At 39.2% G+C, this 21,136-nt stretch overlaps 1 protein-coding gene across 1 annotated transcript in view; it reads right to left on the reverse strand.

The window, feature by feature from the left end:
* The window catches only part of RGS17 (regulator of G protein signaling 17), a gene marked incomplete at both ends in the record, with an annotated part of 33,175 nt that extends 24,708 nt beyond the window's left edge, over window positions 1-8,467 (reverse strand). The window contains one exon of the mRNA XM_080700310.1: window positions 8,349-8,467. Coding sequence (XP_080556436.1) covers window positions 8,349-8,467 — 119 coding nt within the window. The remainder of the gene's footprint in view (window positions 1-8,348) is intronic.
* Window positions 8,468-21,136: the final 12,669 nt, after the last annotated feature.

Consider the following 21,136-nt stretch of genomic DNA (forward strand, 5'->3'; position numbering starts at 1 on the left):
TCACCTATGTTTTGTCTTGTCCTTCCTAATACTTTACATTCCCTTCCAAGAAATACACTTGCAATATAAACTAGGCTTTGTCCTCTCCCTCCTTACTTATTTTTAATCATTTCCCATCTCCAAAAAAATATAAGGTCGTAAACTCTCTGAACACTATATAAGACAGTTTGCTATTTGTTATTTCCCATCTCCTTAGTCTTCAATTTTGTTCTTCTTGACTTTATATCCCAGCAATACTGGAAAGATTTTAGTGCTTTCTTCCCAAAGTCTTGCCCTTTTTACTAAAAATGACTGTTATCAGTTCAGTGAATACTATTACTACCATACACACAAAAGGGTGAAGCAAAGTGTGTATAAGCAAAACACTGCTACTGCCCTAGTGAGCATCAGCTGCCACACAGCTGAACCAAGGCTGGGGAGAATGTACCTGTGATTTTTCAGAAGAATTTCTGTGACACATATTTTTATATTTTATAAAGTCATCTCAACTGGAAAGTCCAATCATCCACTCAACAAATGCTCATAAAACACATATAAGATGTAAAATGATGTATGATAAGCCTGAATGATTTTTTGGCTTTTTGAAATAATGAAATCTTAGTACATGGCTATGAGAATACCCAGTGGCAATTGATTAGTACGAACTCTGGTGAATTCAATTACCAAATTTATATCAGATAGTTTAACTGAAGGTATAAACCCGAAAAAGAAAAGCAGGATTAGAACAGAAGGAGAATCACTGATCTGATCTCAAAAAATGACAAAGAGAGTATTGAGTCAAACTCTGGCCCTCGATGTATTCAGCTAGCCCAGGGCAGAGGAGGTGGGACTGTGGCTGTACATGGCTCTTGCTGAGGCTATCCCTGAACTCATGGCCACCCAGACAGATGTTTCTCACCATTCTGCCACACACTGTGAGTCAGCCTTGCAGTGATTCCAGAGATCCTCCCTGGGTCTGCACTTACAAGGACTGGAAGCTGGCAGGGGTATCTGGGGCCAGGGGGCCCCACCCCCATCTCCCTGTAGAACCTGTTCCCAAATGCACCATCATGACTCTAAGACCAGCCATAACATTTTCGTCTATTATTTTACTTCTTTCCTATCCATATTTCCATTGATAGCCTGAATACAGCAATTTGATACCAGAAAATATAAATTTTTAAGTAAATGCAGAGTTAAAAAGAGTACCTAAAAGTATACCATTGATGGAAAAGGGTCAATTCAGTTCTAATTTGGGCAGCTTTCCAATTGCTAGAACTCTGACCACATGTAACACATCCTGGGTGGAAACAGCTTTAATATTACACTGTTTTTGAGGGTGATCTTGGAATAATACCAAGTACCCATATCTGGATTCAAATGCTTCATGAGACTTTGTTTGCCACCACTGTAGACTCAGAGAGAATCTGATAAAGGCTGAGGAACCACAACAGTGCTCCCAACAATGGACACTCTGTAAATTATCAAATCATCTAATGAACAAATGATCTTAGAACTTACATAGTGCTAATGTTCACATTTTTCTGCTGTATATTTGGCCTGTAAAGGCTGGGCTCAATTTGGTGGATGTCTTTGTATTATATAATGTATATATATAATTGATGGAAACTGTGCTATGGTGAGATGGGAGTTTTGAAACTGTAGAATTCATTACAAGTTATATTTATGATGATCTTGTTACACATTCTCTGGAAATCCTGTGCAGTATAAATTATTCCTTTGAAATACCTTAAGCTCCCATTAGGGCTGACTTGGCTTTCTGGGGACGATAGGTACAGAGAAGACTATTATTCACTGGTGCCTCAGATGAATCAATCTGCTTGGATGGGCAGTTTTATTTCCAGGGAGTGGTTTCTTCACCATGGTGCAGGCATGGATATTTTGTTTTTCTTTTCAAAAAATATCCTTTGACTTTTAAAGCATGCATCTTAGTATTTCCATTGACAGAGAGCTAAAGTGTGACAGCATCCAAGGATAAAATAAGACATTATTCGGCCCTGTTTTCAACTACAGAGACTGCGGTCCTTGTTATAAATGGAGGTTGGGGGCAAGCAAAAGCACCTTCATGAATTCTTAACATTTACCTAGTGAGATCTGCCCCACTGTCTGGGGATATTGGGAACTAAGGTGTCCAAAAGGAAGCTATTTTTACTTTCAAGGAAGTAATTGACTTAATAAATTTATACTGTGACCAATCTGAGAAGAGTGCCATATGCCAAATCTTGTGGGTGATGCCCCATCATACATGAGATCGTGAATTTACCTGGGAAGGTTGTATTTGGAAATGATTCACTTTGAGCCTAGGAATGAGAAGCTCGGGAGAATCATATTAAAGTGGACCCATCAAGGGGCTGGATATTAAGAAGCATGCATATCTATTCTACCTCTGTCACTAATGAATCTCACAATGTAGGCAGGTCATTGGCTTCCTGATCTGCGAAGTTAGATACAGTATTTTCCAAACACTGTTTTTAGTGTGGACATTCCTTTTTTTTCAGACACAAATAATCTTATATCTAGGTGTAATATGAAGGAAAATGTTGTGGTTGGAATATAGAATGCCTACTGGAATGTCTCATGTATTGGCAATACAAAAATCAGAACCAGGGCCCTATTCTCATCAATGAATAAGTCCACGGAAGGATTAATAACTCAAATGAATTTACTGGGTGGTAAGTTATATACACAAGCAAGGCTAGAGAAGATGAGTCTGGGGATGTGGCTTTTGGGACTATCTTTGTCCCTGGTAGCTTCCAGGGCGCTGTCTGCTTTCCTGCTCCCAGGAAATTAACTGCTGTTCATTGCTACAATCCATGCCGCCATGCTGTCTGCCTTGGAGTCATCCAGTGTGGACTAGACCTCTGAAACCATGAGCCCAAACATACCTTCCTTCTCTAAGTTGTTCATGTCAGGCATTTTGGTCACAATGATGGAAAAGGGGGACACCTAGATATAAACTTTTGTTTGAAAATAACAACTGAAAACAAAGCTATGCCATTGAAAACTGCAAAGGGGTGCCCAAGGCTAGGGCCAGGAACCCTTTGGTCCTCTATTCTCCACAGCCTTCACTGCATTACTGCTCATATCCAAGAAGAGACCGTAGGAACACATGGCAGGGATGGTAGTGGAGGTCCCCAGAGTTCTCTTTTTTAATACTAAGCACAGAGAGACCCAACTTCAGGACTGAAATCTCAATACTTGGATGCTGAGACAGGAGGATTTCAGGATGATGACCAAACTCAGCAATTTAGGGAGCCTCCACAGCTTAGTGAGACCATCTTTCAAAATGAAAAGAAAGAAAAAGTAGAGCTGGGGTTGTAGCTCCAAGGTAGAATGCCCTCTGGGTTCAATTCCCAGTGGTGCACAAACACACACACACACACACACACACACACACACACACACACACACACAATTAGCATCTAAAGATTTCATTTGGAAAAATAACCTGGTCATGTTATAAGAGGGTTTGTAGGGAAAATTAGACCTTAGCTTTTAGCTCAAAACATTCTATTGAGAAAGTGCTAAGGACTGAACCGTAGGGAATTCTATCTCCAAGTTCACCCCCAGGTTTTTATTTATTGATTTATTTAATTTATTTAAATACAGGATCTCATTAGGTTGCTGAGAGTCTAAGTTGCACAGGCTGATCTCAAACCTGCAATCATCCTGCCTTAGCTTCCCAAGTACTGGGATTACAGCCCTGTACCATCATGCTTGGTTCAAAATCAATTTTGAAAGCTTTACTTTCTTTTTTGTGTGTGTGTATGGATCTGGAGATAGAACCCAGGGGCATTCGACCTGTGAGCTATACCCCTGCCCTATTTTTTATTCTTTATTTTGATACAGGGTCTTACTAAATTGCAAAGAGTCTCACTAAGTGGCTGAGGCTGTCCACAAACCACGATCCTCTGGTGTCAGCCTCCTGAATGCTGAGATTACAAGAGTGCAGCACCACACCTGGCTGAAAGCTCTGCTTTCTAATCTTCTTTTCAGTGCAGCATTTCTTGAGAACATAAGGGTTTCTAAGTCTGCGATGCACTTTGACGGGTGTTATGTCAGGACCAAATATCTGAATAATCTCACTATTGATGGTATCCTAACAGTTTGCAAGGAGGACCAGACCATCTTTCTAAGGTTTCTTTTCTTTTCTTTCTTTCTTTTTTTTTTTTTTCTTTTTAAGAACAGGGAAGAAGGCTACTACTAGAAAGGGAAGTTTTATTTGCCAGCCTCAGCCCTGAACCTGTAGACAAATGGTCTGGAAAAAACAATCTGATCACTTGGTCCGACTCATCTCTGAGATGAGACATGTACAAAAGGTCTGAAGATATGCATAGATCCTACATTTTTTGGGTGAGTTTCAGGCACCTATCAGTCACTGATGGAAGAGCACTAAATGGTCTAAACCTCATCCTCTTGTCTTCTCTTCTTAAATTGGAGGTCTATGAGGAGATGGGAGAAGAAATGATTTGGGAAAGGAAGCGGTCCTTTGACAGGCTGGAGAATAGATCAGCTGAGCAGTCCTTATGAAGTATGTCCAAACTGTTTAGATTTTAAAGAGCACTGTGCAAATATCCAGCAGTTACGTATGCTCTCTGTATCCCCCCCAAATAAAACATAGTGGTGGTTTTATAAAGATAGGAATAAGTTATACAGTAAGAGATGAGCTGACAATGAATTATAAATAAAAAATGCAAATTTGAGGAAAATATTAAGTTGCTTAAAAAGCCCATGCTGGAGTGAGGTATTTATATTTATTGCTAGATATAGAAATTTACTTTCCTTGCACTCTATTTCCTTAAAAGGAAGTAAAATCACCCACATGACACTGCTCCTATTCACAAGTGACAGCGCTGTTTCATATTTTGATTTCTAACTTTTTTTAGTCCCTAAATTACATTTTTTCCTATTTCTTTTTGTTCTGCTCCTTTGACCTAGCCTGCAAAATCCGAAGAACATTTCTTTCTTTTCTATTTCACTCCGAAAAGCCTTTGCAATTTTCTTTCTTAAAATTACTTATCCTCTAAGTATAAAAATAATGATATTTTCAAATGCATGTATACATGGGAATTTAAATTTGCAGTTGGAAACCCCGGTCATAATTATAATCAAGGCAATTTAACTTTCATTTGTTTTTTAAAAATAAGTTGTTTATACTGGAAATTACCTGCCATTTGTCTTACATAGAAGGACTTCTAAATGTACCTTTCAGGGCCTTAGCTCAGGCATCCGTGACCCTTTTCTAGCAGATGGAATTCCCAGCCTTACCGAGGGCTAACGGGTATGCAGGCAATGCACTGCATGTTCGGGAATTCAAACTGTGTATCGCCCTAACAGTGGAAAGTTGATGCAACTTCTAAAAGCTATCTTCATCTTGTGACAGTTTGATACTCATGAGCTAATCAGAACCTATGTTAATTATTTGAGCTTTTTTTTAAGAATTACAGAAGTCTCACTAAAGGTCTGTGGGACAAGAAAAGTAGGTCTCACTAAATACATTTATGCACTACATAATAATGTTTCCATTTCAGCGTTTCCACAAGATTATAACAAAGCTGAAATATTCCAATTACCTAGTGCCATCATGGCCATTATAAAGTTGGGCATCCCTTTATTCATGTGTCGGTGGTGATGCTGGTGTAGACAAACCCACTGTGCCACCCAGTATACAGTGTACACAATTACATAGTACTAAATATTTGATAATAAGTGATGACATTACTGGTTTATGCCTTTTTGTTACTGAACTTTTTATCATTATTATTATCAAGAAGACATTGACCGTAAGTAAGAGAGCCTGCTATATTGGGCTGGCACCAACCTCATCCATCTCAGGTTTATCAAGTCTCTTGATTCCATCAAAAGAGCACTTCGAGTGACTGACCTGAATCCTCTTGGTTTGTTGTGAACCCTCTGTGATGTTTGCAGAATGATGAAAGTGCCTTGCAATGCAGTTTCAAAACACATCACCATTGATGCCCACCTATAGTTATTTGACATCTTACTTAGTGCAACACAACTTCAATAATTTGCGGTGGTGTTTTAGTCCTGAATAAATTAACAAGTTTTGACAAGTAAGATAATCTCTGATTAGAAGAACATGGCAGAGAACAACTGAGAAACAAAGTGTAATCCTTAACAGTGTCTATCAATGTATTTGGAATGTTTTTTTATGGAATTCAAAGTTAAATAGATTATTTTGTGTTTTATCTACAAGCTTTTTTAATTTTTAATTTTATTTTATTTTTGCGGTACTAGGGATGGAAACCAGGGGCATTCTACCTCTGAGCTACAACTCCAGCCCTATTTTTTATTCTTTATTTTGAAATAGGGTCTCACTGAGTTGCCAAGGACCTTACTAAGTAGCCAAAGCTGTCCTCGAACTTCGATCCTCCCGTCTCAGCCTCCCAAATGCTGGGATTACTAGTGTGCACTACCACGCCTGGATCAAGCTGACTTTTTTTTTTGTGTGTGTGTGTGGGTCTGGGGATGGAACCCAGGGGTATTTGACCTCCGAGCTACACCCCTGCCCAATTTTTTATTCTTTATTTTCAAACAGGGTCTCACTGAGTTGCAGAGGGCCTCACTAAGTAGCTGAGGCTATCCGCGAACCGCGATCCTCTGGCCTCAGTTTCCCAAATGCTAGGATTACAAGCGTGCACCACCACGCCTGGCTTCAAGCTAACTTTTTTTTTAATGTCACATTATTTCAAACTAGCTCCTCCTTAAGGAGATTTTATTTTTCCAATATGAAATGGCCCAGTGCCCATGGAGCTAATACTTCCCAAGTGCTCATTCGGTGTCGAAAACTATTGTGTGCTTGCTCTGAGTAGTATTTCATTTAAATTTTAGGAAAACCTTAGGAGGTACAGGTTTGTATTACTGATATTTGACAGATGAGAATCCCGAGAACCAGAGAAATTCAATAATTTACTAAAGGTGCATAAGTGACAGATGAGGACAAGATTTGAACACAGGTGAGTCTGAGTTCAGAGCCAAAATAGTAAGTTACTTTACAGTCTTTCATGGCATAAGACCAGAGCTGGATGATCTCCGTAGAGAATGATCCAAAAAAAAAATTACACAATTTTTTACACAATAACTGAAGTACTTACCTCATCTGGAACTCTGTTTCCTTTCACTGAAGTTATTAAGGCTTAGGAATAAAAGCAAATGAATCATGTGTGACTTTCCCTATCCAAGAATCACTGTATTATCCAGAAAGCAACTTCTGTCTGTATAAAAACTGCTTAAACCTTCCCAAGTACTAATAATATCAAGCACTTTTCTGGACCTGGAGTTTTCTAGACTGAGGGGTTTGTTTACATCAAGGTCACTGCTACTGCACAACTTTTTCATCTTGTTAGGGCTACAATTATATAATATCATATAGAAAAAACCACCTCAGTGGATGTTGGAAAACTGTATAAATCATGCACAGAAAGAAATGCTCAACCCCCTGGGCCCTTCAGGAAGGTATGAAATAGGCTGGGGAGATCCAACCCTTGTCCATCCAGAAGTTCTACCTACAAGTTGGATTTTAAAGGGCTCCAAAAGGTATGGTTCAAATGAAAGGTACATTAAGTCTAACATCCCTCCCCTAGCAAAATCTCGGGACTTGGGGTCCTACCAATTTTTTCATTTAGAAGAAGGCTGGTCATTTGGAACTAGAAAGTTCTAGGAGGTTCGTGAATCATGGACAGTTGGCAAAACATAGGACCTTGGGAATCAGCTTGTCCATCTCATCATTTTGCCAGTGAGGAAAACAAAGTACAAAGAGACGTCCTAAAGCCTGTCAATAATTAAACAGCAATGGTTTTCTAGCTCTAATTTCAGAGCTTTAAATTTACCAACTTGGTCTTCATTCCAAGCACAGCCTCTGAGGTTTCATATCGGTGGTCCTGAGTCTCAGCCTCTACTCTCTGTATACTTATTGGCAAGAGTTCATGGCTGGGGTTATCATACTGACACACAGGTACCCAGGCATGAAACTGAATGACCAACACCCTAAAGGAAGCACACGATGAAGAAACCACATTCAACACTACCTATGACTACCAGCCACTGCCTTAATCTTCCTGTACCACTCTGACACTGGAGAATATTCTTTATTGATAGATGAATATATAACTATAATCTTATTTTTACCCCTATCTTTTAAGAAGTATGGAGAAAAATGCGGCATATATTTTTATAATGGCCTTTGATAATTCCTATTTGCAAAGGACAGCAGTGGGCATAGAGGAGACAAGCCACGATCAGGTTTCTGTGATCTGGAGGTCTGGCACCCATGCTCGTTCCAGGCACCATGGAGCGCAGGTGTGTGAGGGACAGACAGGAGGACATACCAGGAGCAGCTGCAGCAGCAGCACCAGCAGAAGCAGCACGTGTTGTTGGGCCTCTGGTTGCCAGGTGCTTGAGGCACAGCGGGCGCGCCTTCATTTTGTGACTGCTGCCTTTTTCGCATTTCAGCTAACTTCAGTACCCAACGGGCTGAAAGAGAAGAGAAAACACAAGGTCTGAAAAATAACCATCATAAGGATAAGCTGTCTATGGGGGAATATGCATAATTTAATTAAGGGGAAAGACGAGTCTTCTAGAAAATGATAAAAGTAAGCATTCATGGTTGAACCAAAAATTCTCAAGAAAAAAATTTTAGGACAAAAGTCTAAAAAATTGGGGGACAAGATCCTACCATTATCCACTGCAAAAAACTGTGGAAACAATATTGCCACATGAGCAAAATCATTGGTGAGTAAAGAAAAAGTGTGAACATTTATTTTTAACTTTCTTCTTTCCCCAAGAATGCTTAAATCTTATTTCCTTTATGAATACCATTAAGTAATTATGTGTATGTGTGTGTGTGTGTGTGTGTGTGTGTGTGTGTGTGTGTGTGTAACTAGTTTCTCCATTGCTATCTGCAGTGAGGAAAATTGAACTTTATTTTTTGCAAAGTTTCTAACTACGTTAACACTGGAGAAAATATGTTTGTATTAGATGTCAAGATCCTCTCCCTTGTTTTTTCTTTCTTTGTTTTTTTGTTTGTTTGTTTGTTTTTTGATGGTACTGGGGATTGAATCCAGTGAGACTCCATCTGTGAGCTATACTTCCAGACCTTCTTATTTATATTTTGAAACAGTGTCTTGTTGGGTTGCTGAGAGTATCGCTAGGTTTCTGAGGCTGGTCTGGAACCTGCAATCCTGTCTCAGTCTCTCAAGTATTGGGATTACAGGTGAGCACCACTATGCCTGGAGTCTCCCCTCCTTTTAAAACACTCATCGTCTCTGTAGCACTCCCAGGCCTCCTCCAGAGGCCTAATCTTAAAAGCACTGCTCAAAGACCTCGCTTTTAGTTTAGTCCCTGTTGGGAAGGCATTACCTCCCTTCCTTCAAAATTCAATTTAATTCAAGAAGAGGATTGGGAAAAGATAAAAAGCCATCAAATTGGTATTTTCTTTGGTGGAATTTATATACCATGGCAGATAAGAATAATTAGGGTACAGAATGTTCTACCTCTGATTTTATGAGTCAGACTCAATGAACGGCCACCTATCTATAGAATTATCTCTGATCTAGTACCATGCGATGGATTAAAAAAACACTTCAGTAGAATAATATCAAATTCAGCATGGATTCTTAAACTAGGACTGAATCTATTGAATGATGGTTTTTATAAATATGCAATGTACATAAATCACATACGTATTGTCATATGTGTGGCTTAGAGCGATAATGATCAAAACAATAATATGCTTCAAAACAATAGCAAAACAATAATTTTGGCATTAGGAGCTCATAAAATTATATTTTCAGTTCTGAATAAAATTATAGATACTATATTCTTGACAAGACAAACATCTCTTTAGACCAGAAACTAAACAAAAACCATAGTGGTAAATGAATAGGGCTAAAGCCATAGTCACTTTGTAATTTACATGTGGAAACTGAAGGAGGCAAAGGTGCCACACCAGTGGGGTGTAAAATGCCTCACTCTGAGTAGCAGAAGACCAGATTATATAGGCTGCCTGCATGGAATTGCTGGGCTTTGGTCCTGTACTCATATAAAGGTACAAAGAAATTTATGTCTAAACATTTAGTGATACCTAGCTGCAAGAGAAGGAGATGGCAGGGGAATCATCCAGATGGGACAGATGGCCAACAGCCCACTGGTTCGGTGGCTGGGTCAGGAATGTCTCCAAACACTTGCTGGATGGCAGGAATCCAGAGACAAAAATAAAAGAGATGCTTCAGGACTTAGGGTCTTGAGCGACTAGTGCAGACAACTGAAAAGCACTACTTTGGGAAGGTAAGATGGGAGCTACATTTCTTATTTAATGTGTTGCCTTAAAAAGGCATAAAAAACCCAAATTAACAAAAAAACAGACTCGATAATTTGAACCTGTATACTCTTGATCAAACACAAATAAAGGAATCACCTAAAATTAGTTGAGCAGACATATACTTATGTTATACAATGTGGTAAAAGAATAATATTCATATAGGGAAATAAATTAAAACACAAAAACAGACAAATATGAAACAAAACTAGACATCATAAATAATGAAATTGGGAAAACAAAAACACATAACCATTAAAAAGATTCAGTGGAAAGATTTCTTCCTTAAAGCAATCCCAAAGAGAATAAGAAATTGTGCCAAGAAATACACTCAAGATTCAGAAAAGACAGATAAAAAGATGAAACATAAATGAATGGAGACAAGTAAAACAGTAACATTAAAGGCTCCAATATACACCCAGTAAGATTTTTATCATAAGGAGAGAATTAACGGGTTGTCAGGGAAGTGATATTTCAAGGAAGTTGGCTGAGAACTTCTCAGGATGGAACAAAACAAAACAAAGATTCACTTCAAAAGAGTATACCACATGCTGAGCAGAATAAATAAAATAAAGCGAAGTCTACACTTACACAAGTATAGTAAAAACATAGATATACAAGATAAAGGGAAAACTGAATTGGCCACAGAGAAGTCACACTTTGACCGACAGTAGACTTTCCATGCGCAATATCTGATGCCAAGAACCATGGGCAAGGGGGCAATATTTTCCAAGAGCTGAGGGGGCATAATGACTGTCCTATAACTTTATATTCAGCTAAATAAAAATCCAAAAGTAAAATTATTTCTGATAAATTAACAATGCATTACTTAAATCTTTGCTAGAACCTAAATTCACTGAATTTATTACTTAAATCTTTGCCGGAAGGAGTCAGACTCTCTTGACAATGCAAAACTGAAACTGGTAACATATTACACCGAACAAAATGACTAGCTAAAACAAAAATCTCACCTCTCTTTATTAAATCAGAAATAAATTTAGGAGCACATAAATCAGGAAAATGAGAGGAATACCCTAACCCTCCGCATGAAACTGGTTCTAGAGATATCAGAACGTCCTCCTATTTTTTAACCCAAGGGTTATCTTGTTGTGTTTCACTGGGCTGCTGTGGTTTGAATATGGCTTTTCCTCACCAAAACTCATGTTGAAGCTTAATTCCTCAATGTTCTGGGGGAAGAGATGGTAGGACCCAAGAGGGAATGAGGTCGTGGTGGTTCTACCCTCCTGACAGCCCTGATGTGGTTCCCTGGGCAGTGGGCTGGTGAAGAAGGCCACTGCTCTCCTCACTCTCTTTCCTACATACCTGCTTGTCCATCTGTTTCCTGCTCATAGCTTAAGCAGCAGATGCTGGTGCCTGATCTCCATCTTCCCAGCCTCCCGAACTGAACCAAATTAAAACTCCTTTCTTTATAAACTACAGAACTTAGGTATTCTGTTAGGATAACAGAAAGCAAAGCAATATGAAGGACTATTAGCAGCATTGGACACTTCAATGGACTGAACATGTCTTCCTCCAAACCAATAAATTGAATTCCTAACCTCCAATGAAATGGTGCTAGAAGACAGGTAGGACCTTAAAGAGCTAATTATGTCATAATATCGAAGCCCTTGAAAATGAAATTAATGCCCTTACTTAAAAAAAACAAAACAAAAACAGACAACTCATGTGTTCTCTCTATTTCATGTGAGGGTAGAAAGAAGCCCATGGTCTGCAGTACAGAAGAGGCCCTTCACCAGAACCCAACTGTGCTGGCACCATGAACTCACACTCTCAGCTTCCAGAACCATGAGGAATAAATTTCTGTTGTTAATAAACCACCTAGTCTATGGCACTTTGTTATGGCGCCCCAAACCGGGTAAGACAGAAAATGCTACCTATATCCTCTATGAAATACATTCTTTTCCTGTCTTCCTGGGTACCACTCTAATCTGTTTGCTTTCTAATCTAATTACTCACCTCTCAGCCTACTTTGTTTTTTTTCTTTTTCATCTCTCTCAACAGTAAACTTTGGGTGGCCACAGTCATCTATCCTTAAAATTCCATCATTTCAAGCCAGGTGTGGTGGTGCACCCTTGTAATCCCTGCACTTGGGAGGCTGAGACAGGAGGATCACACAGGTTCAAAGCCAGCCTCAGCTACTTAGTGAGGCTCTTGGTAACTTAGTGAGACCCTGTTTCCAAAAATAGGTCTGGGAGTATAGCCCGGAGGTAGAAAGCCTCTGGGTTCCACCCCCAGTACCACACACACACACAAAAAAAAATTCCATCATGTCTTTGATGAACTCATTGAGACTTTTATAGGACTTTTCCCATACATTTTATACTTTTTGCATATACTTTTTCTATACAAAATTCCTAAACTAGCATGTCCAGTAAAGATGCTTTCCCTGAATTCAGGACTCAAATACAAACATCCACCTCACATCTCTACTTGGATTTGTCAACCTGGCATCTCCAGCTTACTATGTTTTTATCTGACTCTATTATCCACCCCCCTGAAATTGTTTCTCCCACGGTTTTCCCAATTTCAGTAAAAGAAAAGGCTCACCCTTCTAATTATTCAGAATTAAGACTTGACTCATTACTGGCTCCTCTGTTTCATCCACATACCACATCAGTAGATCAGCAAATGTGAGACTTTAACTGGTCTCCACTCCTCACATTCCAATTCCATCCCATTTGGTTTTCAACACAGAAGCCAGACTGTGGCTTTTAAATCACTGGTTGGATAATTTCAGCAGAGAATCTTCCATTGAAATCTGCTCAAAATATCCTAGCAGCTTATTAGAGTGAAAGTCAAAGTTCTTGCAAAGAAGTCCTTCATTACTTTTCTAGATGAATCTCCTTTTATTTCCTCATTCATTCTGTTCAATCCACAGTGGCCCCCTGGTTGCTCTTCTTCAGGGCTTTTGCACTTGTTCCATATGTGGGGAACTACTTGTGCAGGTCTTTACTAATATGTTACATTCTCAGTGGAAGCTTCCATGACTATCACAGTGACAAGTACAACTCCCTCATTTGACCTCCACTGTGACATACAAGCCTTTCCTCTTTACTTTTTCTCCATATTCAGTATCAACATTAGTCACACTATAAGTTTAACATATTTGTCTACCAAAGTAAAATATAAATTTCATGAAGGAGAGATTTCTATCTGTTTATTATTGTAGCAATGCCTGGCATATAGGAAGTACACATAAATATTTGTTGAATGGTAGATTTTACAAATATTCTCATTAGTGATAAGAAAAATACAGTAAGGTCTTTTGCACCCATGCCCCAAATGATTACTAGTCAAACCAATAAGACAAGAAAAACTGGCTAAGAACTGGAAAGAAAAACCATAAAGCTTATGATTTATAAGTAATATAGTTATCTGATGGATAATTTATTAGAGACAATTCAAACGAGATACCAGGTCAATCTTCAAAAATGTATTTCTAAGACACTACTAGTAACAAGTGAGAATATATCCAATACAGTAATAATTTAAACGAGAAGCAAAATAAAAATATCATAATATGTTTAACAAAATTTGTATAGAAGCTTTATGGAAATAGGACAAAATTCTATCAAAAACAGAAGTAAGACCTGAATGTAAAAATAAAGTATATTCTCAAATTAGGAGACTAAACATCTTTAAAATATTAGTTGACTCAACTTACTTTATAAACTTGATGAAAGTGTAATAAAAATCCTAATTGAATCATTTGCAGGATCTAACAAATGGATTTTAAAATGGATATGGAAGAACAGAAAGCAAAATATAACTATAGAATTCCTGAGGAAAAAAAAAAACAAATGAAAGTGTTGTTGTATCAGAATCAATAGTAAAAAGTACAATGACTACAATATTATGACATTCTCATGACAAGAGAGAAATGGATCAAAAGAATGGAATTCCCAGAGAACTAAGAAACACATTCGGGCACCTATGAAGTCATGGCTTAGAGAACATTACTGTATCATTTGGAAATGACAGACTATTCAAACATGGTATTAAGATGTTTAGATTTCTATATGAATATGATACATCTCTAAATAATAACACACACATATAAGCTTTAGATAAATAAAAAAGTGTTATAAACAAATGATAAAACTATAAAAATATAAAAAAATCACTATAGTTTCAGGGCAGAAAAATGATTTCTTACTAGAAGATCCAATCAAACAAAAGAGAAAGAAAACTTTGAAGCAAAAACTTTTGAACAAACAAGGAAATCGAAATAAAAATAAAGTTAAAAATGAAAAGATACAAAGGATTATCAACCATTACATATAAAGTATATATTATCATTTAAAATCACAAATAAACTAATAGAAAAATGGGCAATGGAAACATGCCGGTAGTTTACAAAAGGGAAAAATATAAATGTCCCAAATCATCTGAATAAATTCACAAAACTAGTAATGAGATAAATTCAAATTAAAAAATTTCACCTCCAAATTTTGCATAGCTAAGAAGTCACACAATACCACTTTCGTGAGAAGAGGCAGGAAATAAAAACCTCTTACCCACTGATGCTGAAAATAAAAACTGAGAAATCATTCTGAAGAACATTATCAAGTACATCTAATTAAACAATATATATCTTATAGTAAATTCTACTTGCATGCTTATACAACGGATAAAACATCACACCTGCATATGAAGTTATAAATTACAGTATATTTAATACTTTAAATTGGAAACAATCTGTTATGGACTGAGTGCTTTTGTCCTCCCCAAACTCGCATGTGGAAATCTAATCCCCAGCATGCTGGTCTTGGGAGCAAAGGCCACTGGGAGGTAATGAGGCCGTGTGGGCTCTGCCTTCACCAGTGTGATCCCAGGGCCCACATGACAAGGGGCCAAAGTGCTGTTCTGTCTCATTCTACCAGGAAGAAGACATCACAAGTGCTCAGCACCTTCAGCCACTGAAAAGAAGCCAGCCCTTGGTCTTGGGCTCCTCCGCCTCCAGAATGGCAAGAAATCCACCTGTTTACAGTATTTTGTTATCACAGCCCAAGCTAAGACAAAAAGTCAGTACTGAGAGGTAGAGTTCTACCATAACAATTTACAAATGTGGAAGTAACTCTAAAACTTGCTAATGGGTAGAGGCCCACAGAGCTTTGAAATGTGGGCTAAAAGATACCACGATGTTCATAAAGGACTGTGAGTGCACCCACAGGCGCATGTGTTTGTGGGGGGAGGGGGGCTGGGGCTTGAATCCAGGGGCATTCTACCTCTGCACTTCACCCCCAGCCCTATCTTCTTTTTTGCTTTGAAACAGGCTCTCTCTAGGTTGCTGAGAGGCTCCATAAATTGCTGAGGTTGGTCTTGAACCTGTGATCCTCCTGTCTCAGCTTCCCAAGTACTGGGATTACAGGCATGCACAAGCACACCTGGCGTAAAGGGACTTTCAAAAATGATTTGGTGGATGGCTTAGAAAGTGATGAGGAGAGCTATAGAGAAAGCTTCCACCTTCTTGGAGAGTAAATAACTGTGTACACAATATTAGAAGAAATATGGACTGTGTCTGTCATCTGATAAGGTTTTAGATGGAGATGAGGAATATGCTATGCTCCTCATTAACACTGTTATCCTCTCAGGACGTCCCTATTATAAAGTGTCCTGAAGATAGAGTGGATTGTGTCTATTTCTTAGTGCTTTACAGAAGTTAAAACTTAGGAGCAATAAAACTGGATATTCTGCTGAGGACATTACTAAGCACAGTGTGAAGGAGTTGTTTGAATCCTCCTGCCTGCTTATAGCAAGACGTGAGAAGAAGGAAAAGATCTGAAGGCACAATAATTAGATAAAAAGAAACAAACACTGAGAGATTTGGGAAATCCGCAGCTTGTTCCCACTGCAAAGATTGGGAAGGTATGTTTCTAAAAAAACACAGGGGAATGGCTGGATAGGAGATGAGTAAGGATAGGAACCATGAACTCAATCAGCTTCCTGAGCAGGAAAATGGATGCTTTAACTGAAGAAGGAGACAGAAAGGATGGTCAGACTTGGATTTTATAATTTTAGAGGATGGGATCAAAGAACCATTCAGCTATAGAGATATTCTATGCTTCAAACCAAACAAAAACTAACCCCCAAAGTGACTCAAAAGTCAGCATGACTACCTTCTTGGCTTCAAAAGCTGAGGGCCAATATCTTCTTTTCATCAGGCCAAATGGCTTTGGCCCAAAGCCATGGGGCCAGGACTCTGGGAGCTGTGGGGGCTCCACCCTTACCCAGCAGAGTCTTGAGGTTGGGATGGCCCTTTCCTCACCAGCAGAGATGTAGGGGCCAGGCCTCCACTCCAGTGGGTCTAAAGGTAGTATCACCCCCTCTGTGGATCTGGAGCACGAAATACATATCAAGCTACAGTGTTGTTCTCCTGCCTGCAAATCTCATGGAGGCTTGCTAGGTGTTGAACTTGGCTTGGGTCTTTCAGTCTTCTTTACTGTTTCTTTCCTGTTGCAAGGGGAATGTATAGTCTTCATCTGTTCCACCACAACACACACACACACACACACACACACACACACACACACACACACACACAATTTTGCAGTACCGAGGATCGAATCTAGGCCAATTCTACCTTTGAGATACATTCCCAGCCCTGTTTTAGATTCTTTATTTGAAACAAGATCTCACTAAGTAGTTGAGGCTGTCCACAAACCTGCAATTCTTTCTCTCAGTCTCCCAAGTACTGGGATTACAAGCATGAGCCACCATGCCCAGCTTTCACCACTATATTTTGGAAGCACATAACTTGTTTGATTTCATAGGCTCACAGCTAGAAAGAAATTCTGACTGTTAAGTACTCAATCTTGAGAAGTGTGGAAACAAATTCCATCCTTTATTCCCATTAGTATTGTTTTGGGTCTCCCCCATGTATTCTCTAAAAGCTCAGGGTTGAACGCTTGGCCCTGGGGTAACAGTGTTTAGAGTTGGAGTCTTTCAGAGGTGCTGGGATCTTCAGGGCTCTGATCTTAAGATTAATCCATTTATAAATTCATAACTTAGTGGACTCTTGTGAGGTGGTGAAAACTAAGAGGAGAGGTCTGTCTGGAGGAAGAAGATCCCTGGGGATGGGCTTTTGAAGGGTATATTTTGTCCCTGGCTGCTTCTTTCTCTGTTTCCTGGCCACCATGACGTGATGTCCACAACGATGTTGTCTGAAACTGTGGGCCTATGTAAATCTATTTCCTTTTTATCTTGGCACTGAGGATTGAACCAGGGGTGCCCCACCACTGTCCCACTAAGCTATACCCTCAGTCCACCCCCCTCACCTTGGTACTGAAGGTTAAACTCAAAAGCATTCTATCTCTGAGATACACCCCCAGCCAGGTTCTCCTTGAGTTGCTGAGGCTCATCTTGAACCTGCAGCCCTCCTGTTTCAGTCTCCCAAGTACTGGGATTACGTGCATGTGCCACCATGCTTGGATTCCTTTCTCTTTTTAAGTTATTAATCTAAGGTATTTTCTCACAGTGATGGAAATACAACCATTTATTCAGGAAATCTTTAAAGATGTCGTGGACTGAAATCACTGCACAGGGCTACAAACATTAGTCATTGGATTTGCAAGACCTTCTATGCCTTTTGGCTAGCTAGAAAAACAAATAAAAGGCAATACTTTCTTATGACTCTTTGAAGTTATCATGTGTATTGTGCCATATACATTTTCCTCCTGGAGAATGTTCCTACTCATTGATTTATTTTGTGTAAGTTCTTGTACCATTTGAAGTAGATCACTTCTATTTTTTCTGACTGATTTTTATGTTCCTGAATACCAGTAGTTCAGCATCTCATCTGTATTCCTGTCTAAACTTCTCCTGGGGCTCCTAGCATATGGCTTTTTTTTTTTTTTAAAAGCAGTGTCCTGTCATATTTTTCTATGTAGCTCTATCATCCAAAGATTACAAAGCTGGAAGAGGAAACAATCTGGGATTGCTGCTTAGTAACAGTGCCCGGGTGGCTCCTTTCTAAGCCTCTGCAGAAGGAGAATCAACCTGGAGGACCTGGCCCATCACCAGTCAGTCCTGGACCCTACTTGCACCCGGACCATGTATGCAACTGTAAATAGTATGGCTGAAGTGAAGTGGTAGGGGTTCACTGGTAAACGCAGAAGAGAAAGCCTGTATGACTTTTATTTTTCTTTGCTAGAGCTCATCAATTTTATTTTTTAGGAAAATAAAAAAATTTAATGTCATAAATAAAACATGAAAAAGCTATTTAAAATGAGGCATAATGATGACCAGAAAAATTTACTTCTTTTTTTCCTTTGGTGCTGGGGATTGAATTCACGACATTCTACCATTTTTTATTTTAAAATGGGTCTCACTAAGTTGCTGAGGGCCTTTCTTCATTACTGAGGCTGGCCTTGAACCTGTGACCCTCCTGTCTCAGTACTGTAGTTACTGTTGTGAGCCATCATGCCCCTCTCTCTTTTTCAACATGTAGAGACCACAGAATAGTTTTGAATATATAGAGACCAATTATTTGACCCCACTTCCTAATTTCCTATGAAGAAAGATTGTCAAAAAAAAAAAAAAACCCTTTAGTTTCACAGCATAGAGAACAAGGCAGAGCAAAATGGTCCCTTCTTTTCAAAGGATGAACCTGTGCACAAAACTAGGACTTTAGACTTTTTGAGCTGTGCAGCCCTGGAAGGGCCCAGGTTATAGAACACAGCAGGGCCAGTAGAGGGCACAGCAGGCACCCCAGAATGCTCTTCTCACAAAAGACACATTTAACAATATTTCAATTAGTTCTTATTGTGAGGTGCTGAAAAATAGATAACATATATTAATTATATATCATACACATATATATTAACCAAAAAATAGTTAATGGGTATTTAGAATGTAGAAATAGAAGGGTGTTTTCTAAAAGAGGCTGAGATAGGTCTTCTCTAGGCTGGCTAATTTCTTCAATTTTGATCACCACAATTTAATAAACTTAAATATGTTTAGAAGGATAGGAGGATATTTTAAAAGCTCACAAATATTTCATAAGAACACTACTTTTTCATTCTACAGAAAGATAATCAGAATCATAATTTCTAATATCTATACAGCAATGTCACATAGAAGAAGATACCAATTTTCTTTGCAAGATCACAATGTTAGAAGATGGGTGTGCTGGCACATGCCTGTAATCCTAGTACTTAGAAGGCTGAGACAGGAAGATCATAGGCTTGAGACAAGCCTTAGCAATTTATCAAAATCCTCAGCAGTTTAGCAAGACTATGTTTCAAAATAAAAGGCAAAAGGGCTGAGGTGGAGTACATCCCTAGTAGGAAAAGAGGCAAGGTGAAGAGGAGGAGAAAAAAGAGGAAGAAGAGAAAGAGAGGGGGAGAGGGAGGGAGGGAGGGAGGAAGGGGGAGGGGGGAAGGGAGAGGGAGAGAGAGAACAAACAGAAGTCACTAAGAAACTTTTGTTACCATCTATGGAAAGTCTGGCTGATGCTCAGATAAGATCTTAATTTACCTGTGAGTTAAGTCTTCAAGCTAAGACTAAACACCTCGTTAACAGAGGTTGAGAGCAACTTCTGTCCCCCATGATGTGAGTGCAGCGTCTCTCATCTATGATGTGGAAACAGCTCCTGGCCACCATGATGTGAGAATAGCTTCCAGTATCCATGACTTGGGAACAGTTTCAGTCCTCCATGATGTGGGAGCAGTTTTCAGCCTCCATGATGTGGGAAAATAATCTGTCATCCATGATGTGATGAGAGCGGCTTCCATCTTCCACGATACGAAAGTGACTTTTGTCCTCCATGTTGTGCGAGTGGCTTTTGACTACCATGATATGAAAGCAGCTTCTGTCCTCCATGATGTGACAGCAGCTTCCAGCCTCCATGACGTGAGAGCAACTTATGGCCACCAAGATGTGAGAGCAGCTTCAGGCATCTATGATATAACAGGGGCTTCCAGCCACCATGAGCTGCACAATTCACAACTGGCAAACTATGGAACTATCAAGATGAATGGATTATAAAACTATGGGATATGTACACAATGGAATTTTTTTCAACCATAGAGAAGAACAAAATTCTATCATTTGCAGGGAAACAGATAGAACTGGAGAACATTATGCTAAATGAGATTGGCCATTCACAAAAGGTGAAAAGTCAGATGTTCTCCCTGATCTATGGAAGCTAGGGGAAAAATGGGACAGAGGAGGGACTCTAGAGATAGAAGGGGAAACCTTAGATGAATGAAGATGACCTGAGGGAGATGGGAGGAGGGAAGAGAGGAGAGCACCCGAACGCACATGGTGTACATTCACAAACATACCAAAGTCAACCACTAAGCCAAACACAAGAAGAAAGGAGGGAGGAGAGAACAGGGTGAGAGTTGGGGAGGAACTCCATGTGCGATGTGTGCATGTATGCGTCTACTGTTCTGTACCTCTGTCTCTGAATCTTGCTTCTGCCATCTACAGGATGACCGGCTGACCCTTGGTTAATTACTTCACCTTGTTTTGTCCCATTTCCCCTCTGGCAGATAACACTTGATAATGGTAAAGCACATCAGTACATTACCATGCAGCTGCAATGGTTCAAGGCATCGCGCCCTTAAAATGCTTGGATCAAATCTTTGTACTTACACTAAGTACTCCACATGTGACAGCTCTCTCAAGTTAATACTGAGTAATTCATAATGTGCCAGAAAGTTGAAGGGCCACAGTGTTTTCAGACTACAGATGTTTAAGATTTCCATCAATGTGTTCTTGCTGAGAGATCATTTCACTTCCTAAAGGGTGGGCTGAGATGTTTTTGTATCCTTT

Source organism: Muscardinus avellanarius (assembly GCF_963383645.1).
Source record: "Muscardinus avellanarius genome assembly, chromosome: 8".
In the NCBI taxonomy this organism is placed as follows: domain Eukaryota; kingdom Metazoa; phylum Chordata; class Mammalia; order Rodentia; family Gliridae; genus Muscardinus; species Muscardinus avellanarius.